The sequence below is a fragment of the Callithrix jacchus genome, chromosome X (genome assembly GCF_049354715.1).
Source record: "Callithrix jacchus isolate 240 chromosome X, calJac240_pri, whole genome shotgun sequence".
NCBI classification, from domain to species: domain Eukaryota; kingdom Metazoa; phylum Chordata; class Mammalia; order Primates; family Cebidae; genus Callithrix; species Callithrix jacchus.
The window spans coordinates 10,647,645-10,670,150 of record NC_133524.1 but is presented as its reverse complement, the minus strand read 5'-3'; the positions used below and the strand labels follow the sequence as shown (position 1 = coordinate 10,670,150).

General features: G+C 40.0%; 1 protein-coding gene across 10 annotated transcripts in view; it reads left to right on the top strand.

Moving 5' to 3' along the window:
• Window positions 1–19,821, top strand: part of MID1 (midline 1) — a 633,800-nt gene extending 613,979 nt beyond the window's left edge. For all 10 annotated transcript variants that reach the window (XM_054251252.2, XM_035289356.3, XM_078363505.1 and 7 more), the window contains 3 exons: window positions 3,776–3,937; window positions 8,433–8,640; window positions 15,666–19,821. In XM_054251252.2, the coding sequence (XP_054107227.1) occupies window positions 3,776–3,937; window positions 8,433–8,640; window positions 15,666–16,014 (719 nt within the window). In that variant the 3' untranslated portion in view covers window positions 16,015–19,821. The remainder of the gene's footprint in view (window positions 1–3,775; window positions 3,938–8,432; window positions 8,641–15,665) is intronic.
• The last annotated feature ends 2,685 nt before the right edge of the window (window positions 19,822–22,506 follow it).

Here is a 22,506-nt window from a genome sequence, read left to right as displayed (position 1 = left end):
TAACTAGATATTTATTTAATTTTACAAAGCATTCCACGTTTTTTCCAAAATTACTTTTGATGCTTCATTTTAAATCTTAAATTAGGTTATTTCCCCAGCAGCCTATTCTTATTCTTAGCAGAAATCAAAAGCTGCATTTTTTCCTTAATGGCTAAGCTTTTTAATTTATTGTAGTCACTTAGAAAACGTTCATGAAAGTTATTAAACGTATACTATTTTTACAGAGAAGGAAAGGAATGTTCACTTCTATCCAGTGTGTTGGAAGAGACAAAGGATGTTAGAAACCAGTGTGCAGCCTCTCCTAAGACTGTCCACATCATGTGACATTTCTACACATAATTTTTTGTGGCGAGATGGCAGTTGCCATACAAGGCTCTGAAATCCCAGATGTAATTAAGATCTTATAATGAGCCACATTACATAGGGAAATGTTTCTAATCTATTGTGAATGAAAAAAAAAGTACAAAATCAAAAAACTCAATTAGGTTTCATTGTGGACAAATTATTTTCCAAGCTCCATTGTTATTTTAATACTTAAAACTGAGTCGGAGGAGGTCAATGTTGGAACACCCTCAAAGATGATTGAAAACGAGTTTGGAGAAAAGTGAAGTTTAAATCAGGATGGTTGTGTGGGTGTTTCATAAAGAGATGAATAAAACCTGGTCAAGAGTCCTAACACAGTGGGGTGTCAAGTCAGAGAAGTCTTGCTGAAGCAAACTCAATGCCATATGCAAGAAGTTAGGTGGTGCTGGCATAAGACCAATACCAGTAATACAATAATGGTGCACTCCAAGTCACCCCACTTACTCCAGCCCCCAAAAGAAAATTGTCAGTGTCACTTTCCTGGCATTTTTAATCAACTTCTCAATTATTATCTTGGCAATAATAATAATAATTACATAAAGGTAAACCCAAACAGTAATAGTTGTTAGCATTCATGAAAGTAGATTGTCCCAGTGTAAAGCTAACCAATAAAATTTTACTACTTCATAAACATTTTGTTCTTTTCATTTTCATGGAAAAAAATATGAACCTCTTCGAAATAATCAGGAGAGTCAGAGTCCCTTTTTGTTTGGAAAAGTTTTCTGAAACATTAAATCTTTGTTGGGTTAAGACTTTGGGTTGTAGGCCAAGTTAGAGTTTGCAGCAGTTTCAGACATCTGCTTTATGATGTTGCTGAAAGCGTTCCCCCACCACATTAAACCCAGCTTTTGGGTTGTACAGTGATGTAAAGTTTATTGAAACATTTTTACACTTTCTTTCTTTTACCACAATAGTCATTTTATTGTAACATATGCAATTAAACAGGAACAGTGTAAAAGCAGTGAAATTGATAGGATTCTCATTTGAATCTACTGAATGCTGTAATTGTTCTCATTTGTGGCTGACTGCCGTTGACAAAGATCTAGGAGTATGAGTAGATTATCCTACATAATAGAAAAGCTAATTTTTTTTTGTTTTATTACGATTGTAATAATATTAAGTACCTAAAAAGAGTTATAGGCCTCTTGGGCTCCAGAGCTCAGAGTTCAAAATGGCCCTTCTTTGATTGGATCAAAATCTAATATTTGGCTGTGGCATTATCCAGAAGTATGGAGTTTATTACAGCTATGTTCAAGGAAAAGGTAAGGTGAAGGAAGATCAGAAGGGATATATAGTTAGGAGATTCCCATGTTACTAAAGTATTTGTGGATGTTTTCCTGCATCTTATACAAATGAGAATTGGTAGGAAAAGAGGGCTAAGATTTAGAGAAAATGAATTGGGGGAAGAGGGATGGATTGTGCTCTTATTGCTCTGCTGAATCTCCAAATATGAACACACACACATTCATACTCTTCTCTGAGTCCTAAATTACATTCTTGCTTTAAGCCAGCCTTTTCAAATCTGGCAGTCCTCTGGTGAAAATGCCTGCAGGTAGAAAAAAGAAGAGGCAGCAGAAAATTCACAAGACCAAATATATATATTACTTTATATATCTTTAGCTATCTTTATATATATACATATATATTTTTAATTCACTGATATGTACTTGAAATTACTATGCACCCAAGATGGATATCATATAAGGTAAACTTTCACAATTGACAAAATGCTTTTAAGTTTTTTTCAACTGTGGTAATACCATGAATAATTTTTTTTTTTTTTTTGAGGTGGAGTTTCGTTCTTGTTACCCAGGCTGGAGTGCAATGGCACGATCTCAGCTCACCGCAACCTCCGCCTCCTGGGTTCAGGCAATTCTCCTGCCTCAGCCTCCCGAGTAGCTGGGACTACAGGCACGCGCCACCATGCCCAGCTAATTTTTGTATTTTTAGTAGAGACAGGGTTTCACCATGTTGACCAGAATGGTCTCGATCTCTTGACCTCGTGATCCGCCCGCCTCTGCCTCCCCAAGTGCTGGGATTACAGGCTTGAGCCACTGTGCCCGGCCCCTACCATGAATAATTTTTAACTCAAAAGCTGGAGAAAGTATTTAGTAAGATTCAAAGACAGGCTTGGGGAGCCTGTGACTACCTTGAAATGCTATGCAAATATTTGTGGTTTGGTGTGTATGTGCATTTGTGAATTTCTTTCTACAGAAAGGTTTTATTAGATTCTCAAAGACATGAGACCAAAAAAAGATTAAGGGACTGCTTCTTGAAAGTCTGGTAAAGTATAAGTTGCCTCAAGATCAAAGGAACTAACCCTTTGACTTGCAAATCAACTGAAAGGGAAGGAGTGGGGAGGTGGCTATGGAGTCCTCTGTAAGTAGAGGGGGCCCAGCCCTCTCCCAGGGACCAGTGAAGGAAATTCAACAGAGTCAGGAAACTTCTTGACAGCCTGTCACAAGGGTGTTGGGAAAAGGTTCTATTGGAGTGGAGATTGATGGGTGGAAAAAGGAGAGAGGGGAGTTGGACCTGATACCAAAGAGATGTTTTCAGCATCAACCAGCTGCGAAATAAAATGGGCTTCCTTTTCCTACATGTTCTTCCAAGCATCATAAATCCTCGGCCTGCTCCCTAACCGACATCCTGCAGGATGCAGCCAGAGCAGCAACCCCACACACTCTGGAACCAGTCATCCTAGGGATGCAGCTGGTCAAAAATCCCTGTGGATGCTTTCCCAAGATCTGCCCCAGACCCTGAGCTGCCCAGAGGTGTTGCTGCTCCAGAGTTCTCTTAGGAATAAGTCTCCTACCTCAGTTAGTTACAGCCTCACTAATACAGGATCACAAACTATCCTGATGATCGTTTCTTAGCTATTGTGTTGCGGGTTGGTAGGGGTTGGCTGATCTCTGCTTGGTTCAGTCCTGCACTGGTTGGGCATTGGCTGCATGGTAAAGCTGTTCCCTGTCTCATCCTGTTGGGATGAACAGAGTATCCCGGGAGTATTTTTTCCAGAGCAGTGGCAGACACAAATGGTCAACAGAAACCCTCAGGGCTTTGCCATGTCTACTCTTAGAACTGGCACATTGTCATTTTAGCCTCATTCTATTGACCAAAGCAAGTCATTTGACCAATTCAAAGCCACGTGACAGGGCAATAAATTGCACCTCTTTAGAGGGAGCAACTGCAAAGTCGTTTGGGCCTGGATATACAGGGTAAGGAGAATTTTGGAGACAGAAATGCAATCTGCCACATCTGTGTTAGTGAAGTCAGTTTTTCATACATGACTATCATGACAAAGCACTTCACTTACCAAATCTATTCAAATAAATGGAAATTATTCAACCTAAAATTATGCAAACATTGCTCCCCTTGTGCCAAAGAACTGCACCGTGTCTGATTGGCTTTGCAGGTCTGTGTAACTCGGCTGATAGCTGGATGATAGTACCCAACATCAAGCAGAACCACTACACAGTGCACGGTCTGCAGAGTGGCACCAAGTACATCTTCATGGTCAAGGCCATCAACCAGGCGGGCAGCCGCAGCAGTGAGCCTGGGAAGTTGAAGACAAACAGTAAGTGCTGTGAACTCAACGGAGCTGTCGTGTCTTATCTACTCTTCTTTCAGCGGAGTCTGTCCCCCTTTCTTTTCCTTTTCTCTGTCTTGGATATCATTGACAGTCCCCCAAAATAAATAAAAAGCCCACGTGGAATAGTGCAATTTGTACTCAGTTACCTCTAGGTTCCAAACCTGATTGCATTCCTTTGCAGCCGTGAGGGCATTACTCTCTCTGCACTTGAGTCTTCTTGTGGTTTTAAATAAATAATCCTGGAGGCATTCTTGTGAGCAATAGAAGACCTGACACACAGTAGGGGCTCTGTGAATGGTGGATAGTGTTATTTTTCATAGCAGAATAGCCAACTAATAACTCTTCAAAAATTCTTTTTTTTTATCCCAGAAAACAGTCCGGGTCTGTGGTTCTCAATCAAGGATACTTCTTCCTCCCTCTCCACCCCACCCCACTGAAGACGTTTAGTAATATCTGGAAGAGGTTTTTAGTTGTTACAACTGGGGGATGCTACTGGCATGTAGTGAGTAGAGGCCAGGGATGATGGCAACCATCCCCAATACCCATCACGTAGTGAGTAGAGGCCAGGATGACAGCACCCATCACGGAGAATGATCTGGCCTGTGTGTGTGTCTCCTGATACTGTCATCTCCCTCTCTCTGTCTCTGCCCACATGTGTTTTGTTTTATCCTCTCTTCTTTCTTTATATCCTTTTGATCCAGGAATATTATGTTATGTAACATGGTGTTTATTTGCATAAGACCTCCCAAGAGAAAGCAAATTAGAGTGTGTTGGTATGGCACCATGTTGTGAGGTTGCCAGGCAGTCAACAGGAACAATTAAGTGCTTTTCAAGGGGAACCCTCATTTAAACCATATTCTTGTTTCTCAGTACAGTTGTTGTGTCCTAGAGGAATGTGTTGTCTCCTAGAGGAAGAGCAAAAGGATGTAAAGAGAGCACTGAATTAAGAAGAAGACTGTGGCTCTCCCACTTGGTACCCTCTCCCACTTTGGGCAAGAAACTTGTGACTAGTTTCTTCATATTTTGTAAATAGACTTTTGTCTTAGAATAACTGAAGGTTTATAGGAAATCCATAGATAATACAGAGAGTTCTGTATACCCTTAACTCAGTTTGCCCAAATGTTAACATCTTATGTAACCTTGGTACAGGTGTCATAATTAAGAAATTAACATTGATGCCTTTCTCATAACTAAACTCCAGACTTTATTCAGATTTTACCAGCCTTCCACTAATGTTCTTTTCCTATTCCAGGACCCAATCCAGGATCCCACAGTGCATTTAGTGTTCCTTTGCTTTTAAAATGGGAATATTTTAGTTTCATTTATGAGTTGTCAGAAAGACCATCTCAAAATAATTCTAAGTACATAAGAACATATAACATGATGGTATGTTTCTTTACGATCATACAACAAATGGCACAATACCTATTCACACGCAGATCAGCAGTTTTTGATTTGCATTTGAACATGTAAATATTTGTTCCTTCAAAAAATATGTTTGAGCACCTAGTGTGTTTGGGGTGCTATGCAAGATGCCAAGGATACTATGAATATCTTCAACTCCCTGAGGCGTGCTTCTCTCCAAAAGCTCATAGACTGTTGGGGAATAAAGCACATTAGTCCTAATTACCATTCAATGTGTGAAGTCTCTGATTGGAGTAACCATGAGAGGTTCTAAGTTTACAAAGCCAGGGTGCCCCAGCACAACCTTCAGAGGCTTTCCAAGGTAGGTTAGGAGCAGGAGAGGTGAGGAGGAGACAGTGTTCCTTGCAGCAGGAAAAGCATGTGCAAAAGCCCAGAGACAAAGAGAACATATTTAGGGAACAGAAAATTGATTAGCGTGGTTAAAGTGTGTCTTAGGTTGGGAGGATAGGTGAGCCAGGAAGCTGGAGACAAGAACAGATTGTGAAGCCCTCCTGGGTCACACCAGGGAGTTTCTTTATATACCAATGATTGGTGAGGGAGAGATTGGAGAGTTTAAATAAAACAGGCAGGATGAAAATTTCCATGAAATAAACCTCTCTTGCACTATGATGTGGTGAGTGGATTACAAGGAAGGGAGACTGGCAGTTGGGCACGGTATCAGAAGATTATTGAAAGAGTTGTCCATATAAGTAATCAATGACCTGAATAAGAGTCACGTCCTATACAAATATTATAATAAATTGAATTATTTAGTAAAGTAAGCTATTACTCTCATTCTTGAACTGATTTGTCCTCATTGCAGCAAAAGCCTTGAATTTGGGCAGAGTGGGTAGTGGTTTCTTTGGGAAACACATTTGAGGCCCGAGCAGAATTTGCTCACCAAGATTGTATGATCCTGCTCCACACATGCATGGGTGAGGGTGTGAGCCAAGGCATGCAGCATGTTTGAGGTAGTATCTCACCATGACAAGGCCAATTTTTCGATGGCTCTGACATTCTGATATTTCTCATCGGAAGAAGGCCGAGCAGAACTTGGCCTTCACTGTAAATGATGGGTGCCATTAGGGAATTTCTTCCTGCTCTGCCCATTCATATCTAATCATTTTTATCCATATTCTACCTTCCACCTTTAAAAATTGAAATATTTTAAGCAAAGCTGTCTTCATACTTGTCTTGTCTTAGTTCATAGTTTAATAGTGGCTGGCATGATCATTCCTAAGGACTTTTTTTTACAAGTAAAAATTTAAACTACACATATAATTCAATAGATCTTACTGCCTCTGAGACTGTCCAATCCCTGCTCAGTCAGCACTTGAGGATCTTCTCTGCTCCCCCTTTATAGCTTTTCTTTTCTTTTTTATTGTTTTTTTTTTTTTTGAGACAATGTCTTACTCTGTTGCCTAGGCTAGAGCGTGATGGCACAATCTCGGCTCATTGCAACCTCTGCCTCCCAGGTTCAAGTGATATTTGTGCCTCAGCCTTCTGTGTAGCTGGAATTACAGGTGCCCACCACCAGGCCTGGTTAATTTTTGTGTTTTTAGTAGAGATGGGGTTTTACTATGTTGGCCAGGCTGGTCTGGAACTCCTGACCTCAGGTGATCCACCAGCCTTGGCCTCTCAAAGTGCTAGGATTACAGGTATGAGCCACCAGCCCAGCCTAAGCTTTTCTTTGATATGTACAGAAATAGATTTTTAAAACAAGGCCCAGCAAACTATAGCTCAAGGGCCAAATCTGGCTGCCTGATTTTGTAAATAAAGTTTTATTAGCATATAGCCATGCCCATTGATTTACCTATTGTCAGTGGTTGCCTCCTTGATACAGCGGAAGAGTTGAATAGTCACAAAAGAGACCACATGGCCTGCATAGCCAAAAATATTTACTGTCATGCCCTTTGCAGAAAAATTATGCTGGTCCCTGATCTAAAAGATTTTAGAGGTGCTGGTGTTGTGTTTGCATCCAAGAGGCAACTGAAAGTCCTTTGGCCTACCCACGTGTCACCCAGCATCATGTATTGCCATAGTCAAATTTACCAAACCTTTTCCTGTGATTGTCTGAGGGCTGTATACTGGACAGAAGGAACCTGCCAACTGCAACAGTGGTTGTGGAGTTTGGACACCATGGCATTTGCATCGGGTTGTAACTCATTTCCTTCCTTGTGCCCAATGCAGTGTTGAATGACAGGTAGTACTCCAAACCAAAGAAGTAACAGCTATAACAAAATGTCTAGGTGTGACTCTACCAAGATGTTTTAATAGTGAAATCTTTAAGATACAAATGTGAGTAATGAAATAGCGAAAGCCTTATTATATATAAATAATTTCATGAGTAGAAAACCCAGGCATTATTATCACGTTTTTTCTTAATTTTGTGGCCTGAAAATTGTATTGTCATCCTAAATTCCTAAGAGTAATGCTTTAATATTTAATAATCTCAGAATAATGTAAGCCTCTAGAATATTCTATATGTGAAGACCTAAGATCTCGATCTGTTTGTTTCCTGGTCTGAAGTCTATTGAGCATGAATGCACTTTATGCTGGATAGAACACTGCAGTGGTTAAAAATGGAGTCTTCATTCATTCCTCCTTTTTAGGATGCTACTCTCCAGCCAGTATGTACCTGTGCTGCTTGTGTATACCTGGAATCTATGAAGGTAGCTCACACTATGTGTTCTGGTTAAGCCTCGTCCATGCTGTTGTTGAATAGTTGGCATACCACCACTGGGTCCCTATCTTAGAACTGGTAGACTGAAAGCTTATAAAGGCAGGAACATGTTCTTATTCACTCTTACTGTGTGCTATACTATACACAGAGTTGCGGCTCCCTATTGTCTTTTGAATATTATTATAACTGTGTAAGCAAATGTCTTTGAAAGCTGTTTATAATGTTTAAATTAATATTAAAATATAAGACACCACTTTGTGATACGAGGCATGACTCAAGGAGGACTGGCTTGTTCCTGTCTTTTAAATCTGATTATGAAAATATGCTATTGGTTATGATAAAATAAACAATCCTCTTCCTCTTCCATTTTCTGTTTTGTGAACTTGTTTTCAGGCCAACCATTTAAACTGGATCCCAAATCTGCTCATCGAAAACTGAAGGTGTCCCATGATAACTTGACGGTAGAACGTGATGAGTCATCATCCAAGAAGAGTCACACGCCTGAACGCTTCACCAGCCAAGGGAGCTATGGAGTAGCTGGAAATGTGTTTATTGATAGTGGCCGTCATTATTGGGAAGTGGTCATAAGTGGAAGCACATGGTAGGCAACTTATATCTATTGTCCTGCAGTTATAAAAAGGCACATCTCATTCTGTACTTAGTCAACCCATACTAAAATACATCTTGAAGAATAAAATGCAGAAAAGTTGTATTAGTCAGCTATTGCTAGAATAATGCTGCATAACCAACACCTCCAAACTCAGCAGATTCAAACAACAACTGTATATTACTACCACCCACATCTGTGGGTTCTCTGTTCAGGATTATAGAGCTCTGGTCATTGGAAGAGCTATACCATTCTAATACTGCTCTTTCCTGACATGAAGCATGTGTCAGTAAACCACAGCCCATGAGCCAAACCTGGCCTGCTACCTGATTTTGTAAATAAAGTTGTATGGGAATACAGCCAGGTCCATTTTTTTTTACATATAGTCCATGGCTGCTTTTTACCCACAACAGCAGAATTGAGTAAAGAGAGAATCATATGGTCCACAAAGCCAAAAATATTTACTTTCTGGTCCTTTCAAGAAAAAATGTTTGCCATTTCCTACTTTAAAATATCACTCTTCATCATTATACAAAACTAATTTCTGTTGCCTTGTATGTTTTATGATTCTAGACTGGACCAATTAGTGCAAACAGCTAAGGGCTGAATGGTGGGGTTGAAGCAGTAATCATAGGCCGGGAACAATTTCAAGAGGTCTGTTAGATCCAGCACAGTGACTTTAGCCCACTGAGTTCTCGCAGAATAAGGGCAAAGGTCAGGACACAATTACATTGGAATTAGTTAACCTCACAAAGTTAACCTTGCCTAATCCACAACCACAAACTGCACCCCTTACTTGGAGTGTCTGTCTCACAAATGCCTGCTTGCTATTGATCAAAAAGGGAGCTATTTTATTTTTATTTAACAACCCCTCATATGGTAAGTGTGTGCCAGGCACTGGTCTAAGCATTTTACAGATGTCAACTCACTTATTCAGCCTTATAACCCTACAAAGGTGGATGCTAATATTATCTACTTTACTGATGAGGTGACTGAGGTATATGCTGAAGATCACAAGGTTACAAAGCTCACAGGTGGCAGGGTCAGCAAGTCTGCAGTCAAGGGTCAGGCTCTTAACCAGCAGGCCACAAACATGATCTCTAAAGGGCCAGAGATCCAATATTTCTGGTTTTGCACACCAGATGATTTTTGTCACTAATATTTGACTCTGCTCTTGTAGCGGGAAAGCAGCCACAGACAACACCTACACAAATGGGCATGGCTGCATTCCAATAAAACTTCATTTATAAAAACAGGCAGAGGGCCAGAGTTGGCCCCTGGGTATTAGTTTGCTGTTCCCTGCTCTTAACCACCACGCCATGCTGCTATTCACAAAAGGGTGGTATATTTCTGAAATCATATAATTACTCTCTAGGGTATACAATAGTATGCTTAATGAATGATAGCTTAATCCTTGCTTTGAAAATAAAATCAACATTGAAAACTGCGTAGCCTGAAGATGATGAGTATAAAACAGTGTTTCTTTCAATAAAGCATGATAAACACTTCTTATTTATATATTAAAAAAACTTTCATTTCAAACCTATGCAAATAATATGAGCATGTCTGAGTCCCTATATTGTAGGTAGATATTAGCCAAAAATCTAAGAAGTGAATTATAAGCTTCCTATCTCTCCCAATAATGTTACGTACTATATTGGCTGAGCGAGTAGATTTTCCTCTGTTGTTATCCTCATAATTGTCTTTGCCCCAGAACATTTTCCTGTTCCAACATCCTGCCAGAGGATGGAGAACAAATCCTTCATCCCACTAGGCTCTGGGCAAGATTGGCATTTGCAATTTTTAGCTGTGATGGGGCAAAATTAAAGTAAAAAGGAAAACACAATGAAGGCAGGTACAAAAAAGCAAATGTTTCTAGTTAATATGCTTTATTAATCTGGGACAGAATCCAGGGTCTAAATGATTATTACTCTATTAATAATTATTTATAATAAATGAAACCTGATCATAATGATCTCATTGCCATTGATGAATAGTTTGGGAAATACCATCAGACCACTTCAGTTATATAAACACAGATCAGCATTACCTTGAAAACACCCTCCAGATGTCAAAACTAACTCATGAAGGGGAAAAGAAATTCTAAAATTAATTGCTACACAATTAATCTTTACAATCCTGATTGTGTCAATTTCAGAAAAATCTTAATGTGGAAAGTCACTTTACATTTCCTGAGGGTATGAGCAAGGAAGGGGTGCCTCCCCCCATGATTAAATGCCTGTGACATCTTGATTTGCAACAGCTAATGACATATATTTTCTTGTGAAATATAGTCCTGACTTTAAATTAATGTGTACATTATGATCTGTGCAATGGGGCATGTTAACATTGCTCTGAGAGACAAAATTTTTATGCTTTGAATTCTCTGTGTCTCACTGCGTAACTTAATGGAACATTACATTCTGCCTGCACCTTTCAAGCTCAATGGAAATATGTACCTAGTTTCACAGATTAATGATAATATAATGGTATTTTCCTTTGCTTAATGGACTATGTACTTAGTTATTTTCTTACTCTCTAATGCTAATGTGCACTTGGTGTTTTATGAAATGGTGTTAACTAAACGAGTAATGACAGGTTCACGCAAAGATTACTAGACCAGAAGGGGAGGGGGCAGCATGCAATTCTGGATTTTGCTCCCTATTTTAACCTTCTCTGTTTCTATTTGCTACACGTAGTCAGCCATACCTACCACAGCTATTTCATAGGATTTAGGTAAGGTTCAAATGAGAAGTAAACATCAAAGTCATACAGAATAAAAATGCTGTGCCACAACAAGAAGGAAGCAATACAGATGTGGTGATTTTGTGATGCAAATGCAGGTTCCAAATTGTCTGAAAAATGGAAATGGTGTCTATTGGGGCATATAGAACATCTTTGGGAGTGGAGGGGAGATATAATTGCAAAATGAAAACCTTTCCAAAGTGTATATATTAGTCCATTTTCACACTGCTGATCAAGACATAACCAAGACTGGGCAATTTATAAAAGAGTTTTATAATGGACTTACAGTTCCATGTAGCTGTGGAAGCCTCACAATCATGGTAGAAGGCAAAGAGAAACAAGTCACATCTTACATGGATGGCAGCTGGCAAAAAGAGAGCTTGTGCAGGGAAACTCCCACTTTTAAAAACCATCAGATCTCATGAGATTTATTCACTATCACAAGAACAGCATGAGAAGGACTTGCCCCATGATTCAGTTACCTCCCACTGGGTCCCTCCCACGACATGGGGAAATTCAAGGTGAGATTTGGGTGGGGACATAGCCAAATCATATCATTCTGCCCTGACCCCTCCCAAATCTCATGTCCTCACACTTCAAAATCAATTGTGCCTTCCCAGTAGTCACCCAGAGTCTTAACTCAGTATTAACTCAAAAGTCCACAGTCAAAAATCTCATCTGAGAAAAGGCTTCTATCTATGAGCCTGTAAAATCAAAAGCAAGTTAGTTACTTCCTAGATACAATGGGGGTACAGGCAGAGGGTAAATACAGCCATTCCAAATGGAAGAAATTGGCCAAAACAAAGGCCCCATGCAAGTCTGAAATCCAATGGGGCAGTCAAATTTTAAAGCTCCAAAATAATCTTCTTTGACTCCATGTCTAACATCCAGGTCACACTGATGCAAGAGGTGGGTTCCCATGGTCTGGGGTAGCTCCACCCCTGTGGCTTTGCAGTGTGCAGCCTCCCTCCCAGCTGTTTTCATGGGCCAACATTGAGTGTCTGTGGCTTTTCCAGGTGTATGGCAAGCTGTCGATGGATCTACCATTCTGGGATCTGGAGGACAGTGGCCCTTTTCTCACAGCTCCACTATGCAGTGCCCCAGTAGAAACTCTGTATGGGGGCTCTGACCCCACATTTTCCTTCTGCACCACCCTAGCAGAGGTTCTCCATGAGAGCCCCACCCCTGCAGCAAACTTCTGCCTGAGCATCTAGGCATTTCCATACATCCTCTGAAATCTAGGCAGAGGTTCCCAAACCTCAATTCTTGATTTCTGTGTACCTGCAGGCTCAACACCATGTGGAAGCTGACATAGCCTGAGATCTATGTTGGCCCTGTTCAGCCAGGACTGGAGCAGCTGGGATGCAGGGCACTAAGTCCCTAGGCTGCACACAGCATAGGCACCCTGCGCCTAGCCCACAAAAGCACTTTTACCTCCTAGGCCTCCAGGCCTGTGATGGGAAGGGCTGCTGTGAAGACCTCTGACATACCCTAGAGACATTTTCCCCATTTTCTTGGGAATTAACATTCAGATCCTATTACTTATGCAATTTTCTGCAGCCAGCTTGAATTTCTCCTCAGAAAATGGGATTTTCTTTTCTATCACATTGTCAGGCTGCAAATTTTCTGAACTTTTATGCTCTGCTTCCCTTATAAAACTGAATGCCTTTAACAGCATCCAAGTCAGAGCTTAAATGCTTTGCTGCTTAGAAATTTCTTCCACCAGATATCCTAAATCATTTCTCTCAGGTTCAGAGTTCCACAAATATCTAGGACAGGTGCAAAATGCCACCAGTCTCTTTGCTAAAACATAACAAGAGTCACCTTTGCTTCAGTTTCCACCAAGTTCCTCATCTCCATCTGAGACCACCTCAGCCTGGACTTTATTGTTCATATCACCATCAGCAGTTTTGTCAAAGCCATTCAACAAGTCTCTAGGAAGTTCCAAACCTTCCCACATTTTCCTGTCTTCTTCTGAGTCTTTCAAACTGTTCCCACCTCTGCCTGTTACCCAGTTCCAAAGTTGCTTCCACATTTTTGGCTTTCTTTTCAATAGTACCCCACTCCTTGTACCAATTTTCTGTATTAGTCCATTTTCATGCTGCTGATAAAGACATAACTCAGACTGGGCAATTTACAAAAGAGGTTTATAATGGACTTACAGTTCCATGTGGCTTGAGGAAACCCTGCAATCATGGCATAAGGCACAGAAAACAAGTCACATCTTACATGGATGGCTGCAGGCAAAAAGAGAGCTTGTGCAGGAAAATTCCCCCTTTTTAAAACTATCATCTCTCGTTAGACTTATTCACTATCACGAGAACAGCATGGGAAGCATCTGCCCCATGATTCAGTTTCCTCCCACTGGATCCCTCCCACAATATGTGGGAATTCAATATGAAAATTGGGTGGGGATACAGCCAAACCATATCAGTGTATCAGATAAAAAGAAGACATTTGAGATCCTTGAGGCACTCCACAGATGAAGGGGGCCAGAAGCTTATAGGACCCTGGAAAGGCTGGGGCATGAAATCAGGGAGTCTGCTGCTCTAGTTCATGAAGTCGTGATGAGCTGTAGCTGCTGCAAAGTTGCCCACAGCAGAAGGCAGGTGTACTCAGGAGCTCATCTAGAAGTTTCCACCAACTGCACATCTACTGTCTGCCATCAGGAAAAAGTGTTTCCCCTCCTCTAAGCACTTCTGGATCTTGTGCAAAGGCATCACAATAGCAGAGCCTGACCTGGACTCCTGTAGCAAAGGGGATTCTGGGAAATGCAACTTGGATTCTCCTCAGAAGCAGGAGAGGATGGATGGGAGGGAAGAGAGGATGTAGCATTGATAACAGACAGGCCTGCATACTGGGCTTGGCGGACTGTCAATTCCATCCTCCTTCTGGATTTAATGATGGCATGTTCTATTAATTTTCTTTTTAAACACACCTCTCTTTAAAGTGATTGTATTTTAAGTCCAGTGTGATATTTTTAAAGAATGACATTTTATTAAAGACCCATGAAGGTTTTCTCTCTGCACTGGGTAAGGTACCATATGTTAATATCCAATTAGACTGGTTTCTGCTATAACATATTAAAAGTTCAACTGTGAGTCATTTACTCTTTATTAAGAATGATGGGTTTTGTTTACCTTAATAACTGAAATACTATGAATATTACAGAGGCATGCCTCAGAGGAGTAAGAAGAGATTAAGAAGCTTAGAACATTATAGAAAGAATTCTTAAGATTTTTTTAAGCAGTTAAAGAACATTTAGAATAACCAGAAGATCTGTCTGCTCAAACACGTTCAGAATTTTTTTTCAGTGTAGTAGGAAATATAATCAGAAAGGCTGTTGGCAGTGATGAACTGCACAATTTCTGATTAGGGACAGCATTGTAGAACGTAGTTCATGTTTGTGGGTTTTGAGTCATGCAGAGTTCAAATTCTGATGCTGGTACTTATTGTTAATATGTGTCATCAAGCAATAATAATAAAATAGCAGTTACTGAATATTATATGCCAGGTCCTGTGCCTAGGACTTAACATGCATTCTCTCCTTTACTCCTTAAAATAACACTGCAAGATGGAGACTATCATTGTCCCTGTGGTATACATGAGAAAACTAGGACTGACTAATGACAAAGGACTTATCCCAACAAATGGGAATCATCCTCTGCGCTTGCCCTTGGCAAAGTGCATTCAGAATCAGAAAGTGACAGGCATGGTGTCAAGTGAAAAATATAAGAAGGTCAAAAGGTCTAGGGTTGTGCTGTCCAGTATGGTAGTGATGAGCCACATGCAGCTATTTAAATCATTTAACTTAATGAAAATTAAATAAATTTAAATTTCAGTTCCTCAGTCTCACCAGCTGCAGCTCAAGTGCCCAGTAGCCACATGTGGCTTGTGGTTACCATATTGAGCAGAGCAGAACATTTCAATAATTGCAGAAAGTTCTTTTGGTCAGCACTGGTCTAGCAAATTCATTGTGTAGGTTTTTATGAGTGAAAAAAAGCAGCAAAACACAAAGTTCAAAGTCTTTATAGTGTCTGAGCTGAAAACAGAAATGTGGGTAAATACGATGCTTCTTTCTACCCACTACATGTTTGGGAAAGAAGGAGATGAGGAACACAGATGTTGGGGTTCTTGCCAAGCTTTCACTTAAAGAAAATGAAGAGGAACAACAAATGATTATCTTTTCATAACCCCTGAGGACCATAGAACAGATTTAACGTGCATGTGCAACATGGCTTATTGTTTTTGTTGTTGCTGTTTTGTTTCTGCAGGTATGCCATTGGCCTTGCTTACAAATCAGCCCCAAAGCACGAATGGATTGGGAAGAACTCTGCTTCCTGGGCGCTCTGCCGCTGCAACAATAACTGGGTGGTGAGACACAATAGCAAGGAAATCCCCATTGAGCCTGCCCCCCACCTCCGGCGCGTGGGCATCCTGCTGGACTATGATAATGGCTCTATTGCCTTCTATGATGCTTTGAACTCCATCCATCTCTACACCTTCGACGTCGCATTTGCGCAGCCCGTGTGCCCCACCTTCACCGTGTGGAACAAGTGTCTGACGATTATCACTGGGCTTCCTATCCCAGACCATTTGGACTGCACAGAGCAGCTGCCATGAGTGTCTGGCCACATGGAGCTGCTTTCCGGGGAACAATAAGGTTCAGGCCACTATTTAGGGGACTGAGAAAGCACAGGCTTCATGAGAGTGATGAAATCTCACCAAAAGTGTCCAGAAATCGGCTAAGATAGGGCTCAAAACAGGAGATTCCTCTCCTTTTACTGTGTCTTGTATTAAGTATGGGCTTTAATAATTTCTTTAATTTTTTTGTATTTAGAGGAAAATCTATAGATTATTTATAAGAGAAACATAATCGGGATTACAACTTTTAGGAATTATTTGGTTTTGCACATTAAAAGGCCCATAAGTTTACCAGCTATTTACAACCTTTATTTCATCACAATCTATGGGCTTGCAAAAAAAGAAAAAAAACACTTTTGTAATTTTGTATGTTTATTTACCTTCGAACCTAATATCTCATAATGATCCCATGTAGGTCTTGTTACCTAGACAGTGCATATCAGGATGTGTTTGAAACTAGTAGGGGAGTAAACAGGCTTTCTTGCTGTGGTTTAATTTGAAGTGTTTTCATCGTGATGTCAAAAACTTGTATTGCATCAACTAAAATGGAGAACAAGAGAGAGAATGAAAAGAATTGATTTTGGACCTCGGACTTTGCCGTGGCTAAATCTTTACCCTCTGATGGCTGATGGGATGATGTTGAAAAGAAAGTTTCTGAATCCTTTGGCCACATTTTGCCCTGCTTCTCTCAGGGTTAAGAGTTCTGGAAGAACATTAAGAATGAGATTGCAATTGAAAATAGTTATTTTGAATCCTATTGATTATTCAAAAATTCAGGCTGATTTGTCTTTTATCATAGGTAGGATTCTGTTTTATGATATAAAATCTACTTCATCCTTCCTTTTAACAGTTCCTTTAGACCTGTGAAATTTCTTCACTACGTTTAATAGTTGTCCTATTTCCCCCTCCCCCATATCAATTTTCCTTTTGTCTCTGGGGCTGAGTAAATAAACATGTTCTGTCACAAATAGCAGCACCACTTTGGATTGAGTTTGCTCTCCAGGACATCAGCACATGGCCCTGATCACTGCTACCATATCCAAATGTAAGTCACTGAAAAACACTTAATATTTATGAGTTGCTAATAACAAGGGACATTGCATAAAGTACTATTTACTAGATACATGCCTCAAAAGTTATTATAAACAGACCTTTATTAAACACATCTTGAAAGATGTAGAAGTCCCTCTGTAGTCTAGTATAGTTTACAATAGAGTTGTAAGACCAAAAAAAAAAAAAAAAAAGAAACTTGTTATTCAGGAACTTGCTTATAAAATGTCAGCTGGGATTCTTTGCATGCCAATCTGATGCGTTGGAATGGTCCATGAATTAAGGCTTTCTTGAGTAGTTCTTGGACCAGAACTCTGGCATCAGTTCTACTTTGCTGAAGGGTGTGACCTCTGTAAATGGTTTCAATTGCTAAAATATTTACCTGGTATACTGGGTCAGCCATTTTGATGGAACAGACTAGTGGATTTAGACATTGTTTTAGTGATTTTGTTTTTAACCAAATCAACCAACTGCCTCCCTGAAATAAGTCAATGAATCCATTGTTTCAGCATCACGTAGCCAAAGCTCATGTGATTGCAAATCTCGACTTCAAGGGAGGCCACCCAGCTTCCTGGGTCCTTCCATCCTCTTCCCTAGCAGACACTCTCCTTTTTCTTAACAGATAGATTCTATATATTTACTATATTATTTATACCCAGATGAATATTTTGATAGATACCTAAGACAATTTCACATCTAAAAGATGGACACCTCAATGGAAAAAAATTAATCTTTCTCTGGAAACCTTATGGGTTTTTCTTTTTATTACAATATAAAAGCAATGTGTGTTTGCCTTCTCTGAATAAACTGAAAGGGTTGTCTCAGTAATTTTTACATACATTTTGAGTAACTGGATAATGGATATTTTAATGCACTTTGTACAGTAACAGGTTCTAAATAAAAGGGTCTAAAACTCAGCTTCTGAGTTTTTAAAATCATGGTCTCCAGGTACCAATAAATGCTACAGTTTGCCTTATGATGTTAACATAAAACACTTACTAGAAGGACAATATTTCCTTGAAAATAATGTTTTTCAATATTAAGAAGTCACTACTCCAATTTTCACAGTAAGCCATTTAGGGTATGTTTTGGCTATTTTTATAAGGACATGAGAGATTATGTCATAATTTTGTTGTGGAAGTCTCACTCTTGGCTAACTTAAAAGCATTGTGGATAGTAGCAGTTACTATTTCCAGGTTGTCATATTTACAGGAAAATATGTATATGGTGAAAGGCCACCATGTTAAATTACTATAATGATGTAGAAAAGAGTCCCATGTGAATTTTTTTGAAAGTCTAAAAAATGTATGCTGTAAAAATTTGCTGTAGTGTAATTTTTGCATTGTCTTTAAATGGATTGAGATCACAGTATTTTATTTTTTGAGGCCCTCACCACAGGAAACACTGCGATACAGTGGCAAAAAAGATGGCAGTGCCAATTAAATTAATACAATAAAATCAATGCAGCACCAACCAAGACTGCCAGGTCTGGTATCATGGGTATGCCCAGAGCCCAGGAGTTCAGAAGGGCCCTAAGCTTGATTTAATGCTCTGCTGTTGCTGTCTTGAAATTCTTAATAATTTTTGAACAAGGGGCCTGCATTTTCACTTTGCACTGGGCCTTGCAAGTTATGTAGCGAGTGCTTATAATAGAACTCAGAAACCTGGTACCTCTCTTCCTGGTGGATACAAATAAAGAAATGTGGATCCAAAGTTGAAAGTTGCTGGTGATATCATTCAAGTAGGACTCTAAATAGTGGATTAAGATGAGGGTGGGCCTGGGTGAAGATTCTTTCCAGCTTTAAAAGAAAGTGACTTCAAAAACTGACTGCAAATATTGACAATGATTTCTGCTGGAGAAGAAGAAACTGCCTGAATGCAGACAGGCTTTTTTATTACGGTACTGATATATTGTCCTTCAACTTGCTGAGGAACTGAACTAACGTCCTCCAGTGGCCGTGGAATTCCATCTCAGCTCCAGAAACATGCAGATACCTGCAAAGAGACACACATATGCTGACATACATGTGCGTTTGGTGTTGGGAAGTTGACTATCTGGTCTACCTTAATAAAATGGCGAAAAGCACACAAAAACAATGATGGGGGCCAGAGGATGTGTTTGAAAGCAGTGCTTCTCAACCAGGGCTCGATTTTGCCCCCCAGGAGACATTTGGCAATGCCTGGAGTCACTTTTGGTTGTCACAGCCAGGAAAAGGAAGCTACCAGCATCTAGTGCGTAGAGGTCATGGACACTGTTAAACATCTACAGTGCAAGCGCAGCCCCCACCACAAAGAGTCACCTTGCTCAAATATCAACAGTGCTGCAGTGTAGAAACTTGACCGTTGGTTTTTTTAAATGCAAAACTCTGATAAATACCTTTGACTTTTCCTGTCATCGAGTATATGCTTGATACACCCAAAAAGAAAAGCGGGGGGCACCAATTCACCTTCACTGCAGTGGCTCCTTCACCTTTAAAAATATTTATAAAATAGTTACAAAAATATGTTAACTGAAAAGCAGTCCAAGCCTATGTAAGTGGGAATCACTGATAAGCATCATCATCTGTGTGAGCTTGGCTTGGACATGAAAAATTGATTCTCTTTTTGTCACTCCTTGCACCCAGACAAATTCAGTCCCTGGTACTTAAGTCACACTGCCAAGCCCTCAGCCCTCACTATTGTCTCGATTGCTGTTGCTTTCTGGCTCGAAATAAAATCATTTTCGTGACACCAAGACCCTCTGTCTCTGCCTGTCTCTGTTGCCTTTTCATCATTTTGTGTCTTTGCAGTTATGATGTTGACAAATATTTATTCAACATCTACCGTTTTTTCATACTACTTTATGACATATAACTCATTTTCTTTTGCTGTTTCTCATCCACCATTTGCCTTTCCCTATTCAAAATACAGTTCTTTTACAACACTCAAAATATTCTTCAGGGAATTTTAAAACACAATAAAAGGAAGCCTATGTAGAAGTGGAAACCCAGAACAAGATTTGCTTGATTTCAAGTCTTACAGATGCGGTGAGAAAGAGAAGAGCAATGATGATTTAAACAGAGTACTGGGAGTCTTTATAGTGTGATCTAGGACAATCTTAGCAGTTGGTCCATACATATATCCCCAACCCCATCCCATGGACCTAACTTTCTCCCACTAGAGGTGCAAGCCCTTGGTCTTCATCAGTGCTATGCGAAGTGTGGTCCAGGGATCTGCAGCATCTACATCACCTGTGAAATTGTTGGAAATGCCAGTTTTCCTGCCTCCCCCCGACCTATTGATCAGAATGCCTTGGGGCATTCTCTAACTATTCCCTTACACACTGAAGACCCAGCCATGTTCCTTCTTGTCTGGGCCTCTGTAAGCTCTGAAAGGTCCTTTCAACAGTGACATATCAATTCTGTGAAGTCACAGAACTCCTGGAAAAGCAGTTATAGAGTACTTAAGACAGGGCCACTCAAGGGGTATTAGAAGATTGGTTCATTCAACAGACCGGGTTGGATATGCCAGCAGTCCAATGATTAACTTTACCTCCTTCTTAATTTTGACTCAAATCAGCCTTTCTCACAAGTGACAGGTGTGTAAAAATATATTCCCTTTTATAAGACTTTTGAAGGATATTTAATTTGAACTTTTAAAACTGAATAGACACCACTATAATTAATTACCTTTCAAAGTCAACTTGAAGGGCATGTCATACACTCCACAGGGTAGCCCACATCTTGCCTTTAAAAAAAAATACACAAGTGAAATATGTTGAAGAAGGTAGCTGCTCACGATTATAATAGGAGGACAAAAAGGGAGACATGTGGGACTTAAAAAATTTCTTTTCTTCAGTACCATGCTCACTATGGAATGTACATTCAGAAATGTAAAATAAATGTGGGGTTAAGAACTTATAGAAGAATCTTTCCTGTTATTGTTCTATCTTAGTAATGGGCAATTTATGGAAAGGAATTCAGTCCTCTCTTTGGGTCTTTTTCAGCCATGTTCTCCTAAGAGAATCATTAAAGCATGATTAAATAGGAAGCAGAGCAATTAATGAACAAATATGTCATGGCTGAAAACCAATTACCAATTAAGGAGCAGCACAGAAAAATGATTTAATGAACATTCGTTCTTTTGCACAGTCTATTTATTCTCAAAGCACAATTTTTATTACAGTCATTAAAAGCTGTTCATGCTCACTAAAGCATTTCAAACAATACTGCTTATCTTACCCCTTCACCAGTCTTATTTTCCCTTCGACTACTGCCCTGCCTTGCCTCCTCTTCTCTGTCAAGTTCTCAAATGGGTGTTCGGACCGGCTGCTTCTGATTCTCCCCCATCACTGTGAAGAATCAACTCCCCCACATTCTATTGGGAGTTCAGTGTCTTCACTCTAGCAAAACAGTGCTCACTAAAATAAAAAATGGCATCTACATCAATACGTATCCTAATAGATGCTTTGTCGGCCTCATCTTGACATACAGCAGCTTTTGAGATGTTGACCATTTCGTTCTTTTTAAATCCTTCCTTAGGAAATGCCATTCACACCATCACTCAGTCACCATTCAAATCTCTAGATCCAGTTTCTCCACTGAGCTCAGCCCTATACATTGACCTATTTTTTGCAGTAATCATTTTTGTATGCCTAAAGGCCATGTTAAGTTAAACATATCCAAAACTACATTCATGATCTCTTTTTAAAACCTTGGCCTGGCCAATCTGGCTCGTGAACCAAAATCCGAAGGTTCAGGTTTGACATCTCTCCCACTCTCCATGTCCAGTCCATCACCAAGTCCTGTTGATTTTATCTCTTAAATATCTCTTTAATTGGCTGATTTCTCTCTACTTCTGAGCTCAACCTCCAAGTATAAGCTTTCACATGTCACATATCTACAGATGAAATAACCTGCTAACTGGTATACCTGTAATCTACACTACATCTTCTCCTTTAATTCCTCTCCCAGAGCAGCCAAGGTAATCTCTGAATCACATCATATCATGCACACTTTGGCACAGTCTTTCCATCATTTTCATCCCACTTCCACCCCTCCAAATACCGACTAAAAGTCCTTCCAAGTTCTTGATCTACCTTCCATGAAACTCTTCCATGGTGCTGATAAGCCCCTCCAAGGTCTTGTGCTTGCCTATCTCCTCAGCATCATCTTGGAGCATTCTTCTCTTTTCCCCTGCACTCTGGCCACACTGGCTGTTGTAGCCATGCTCTGGTTAGCCACAAGCCTCCACTTGTAGCACTCTTCCCTCACCTTCCTAACTGGGCCACTATTTCAGATGGCTTCTCAACCACCATTTCCTAATCTCCCTGCCTATGCCAAATTCCCCTAATATTGATCCAAAAAGCAATCTATGGCTCCCTTCATAGTGTTCGTCACTGTTGCAACCCAGCATTTGTATAAATTTTGTTTACCATTTCTG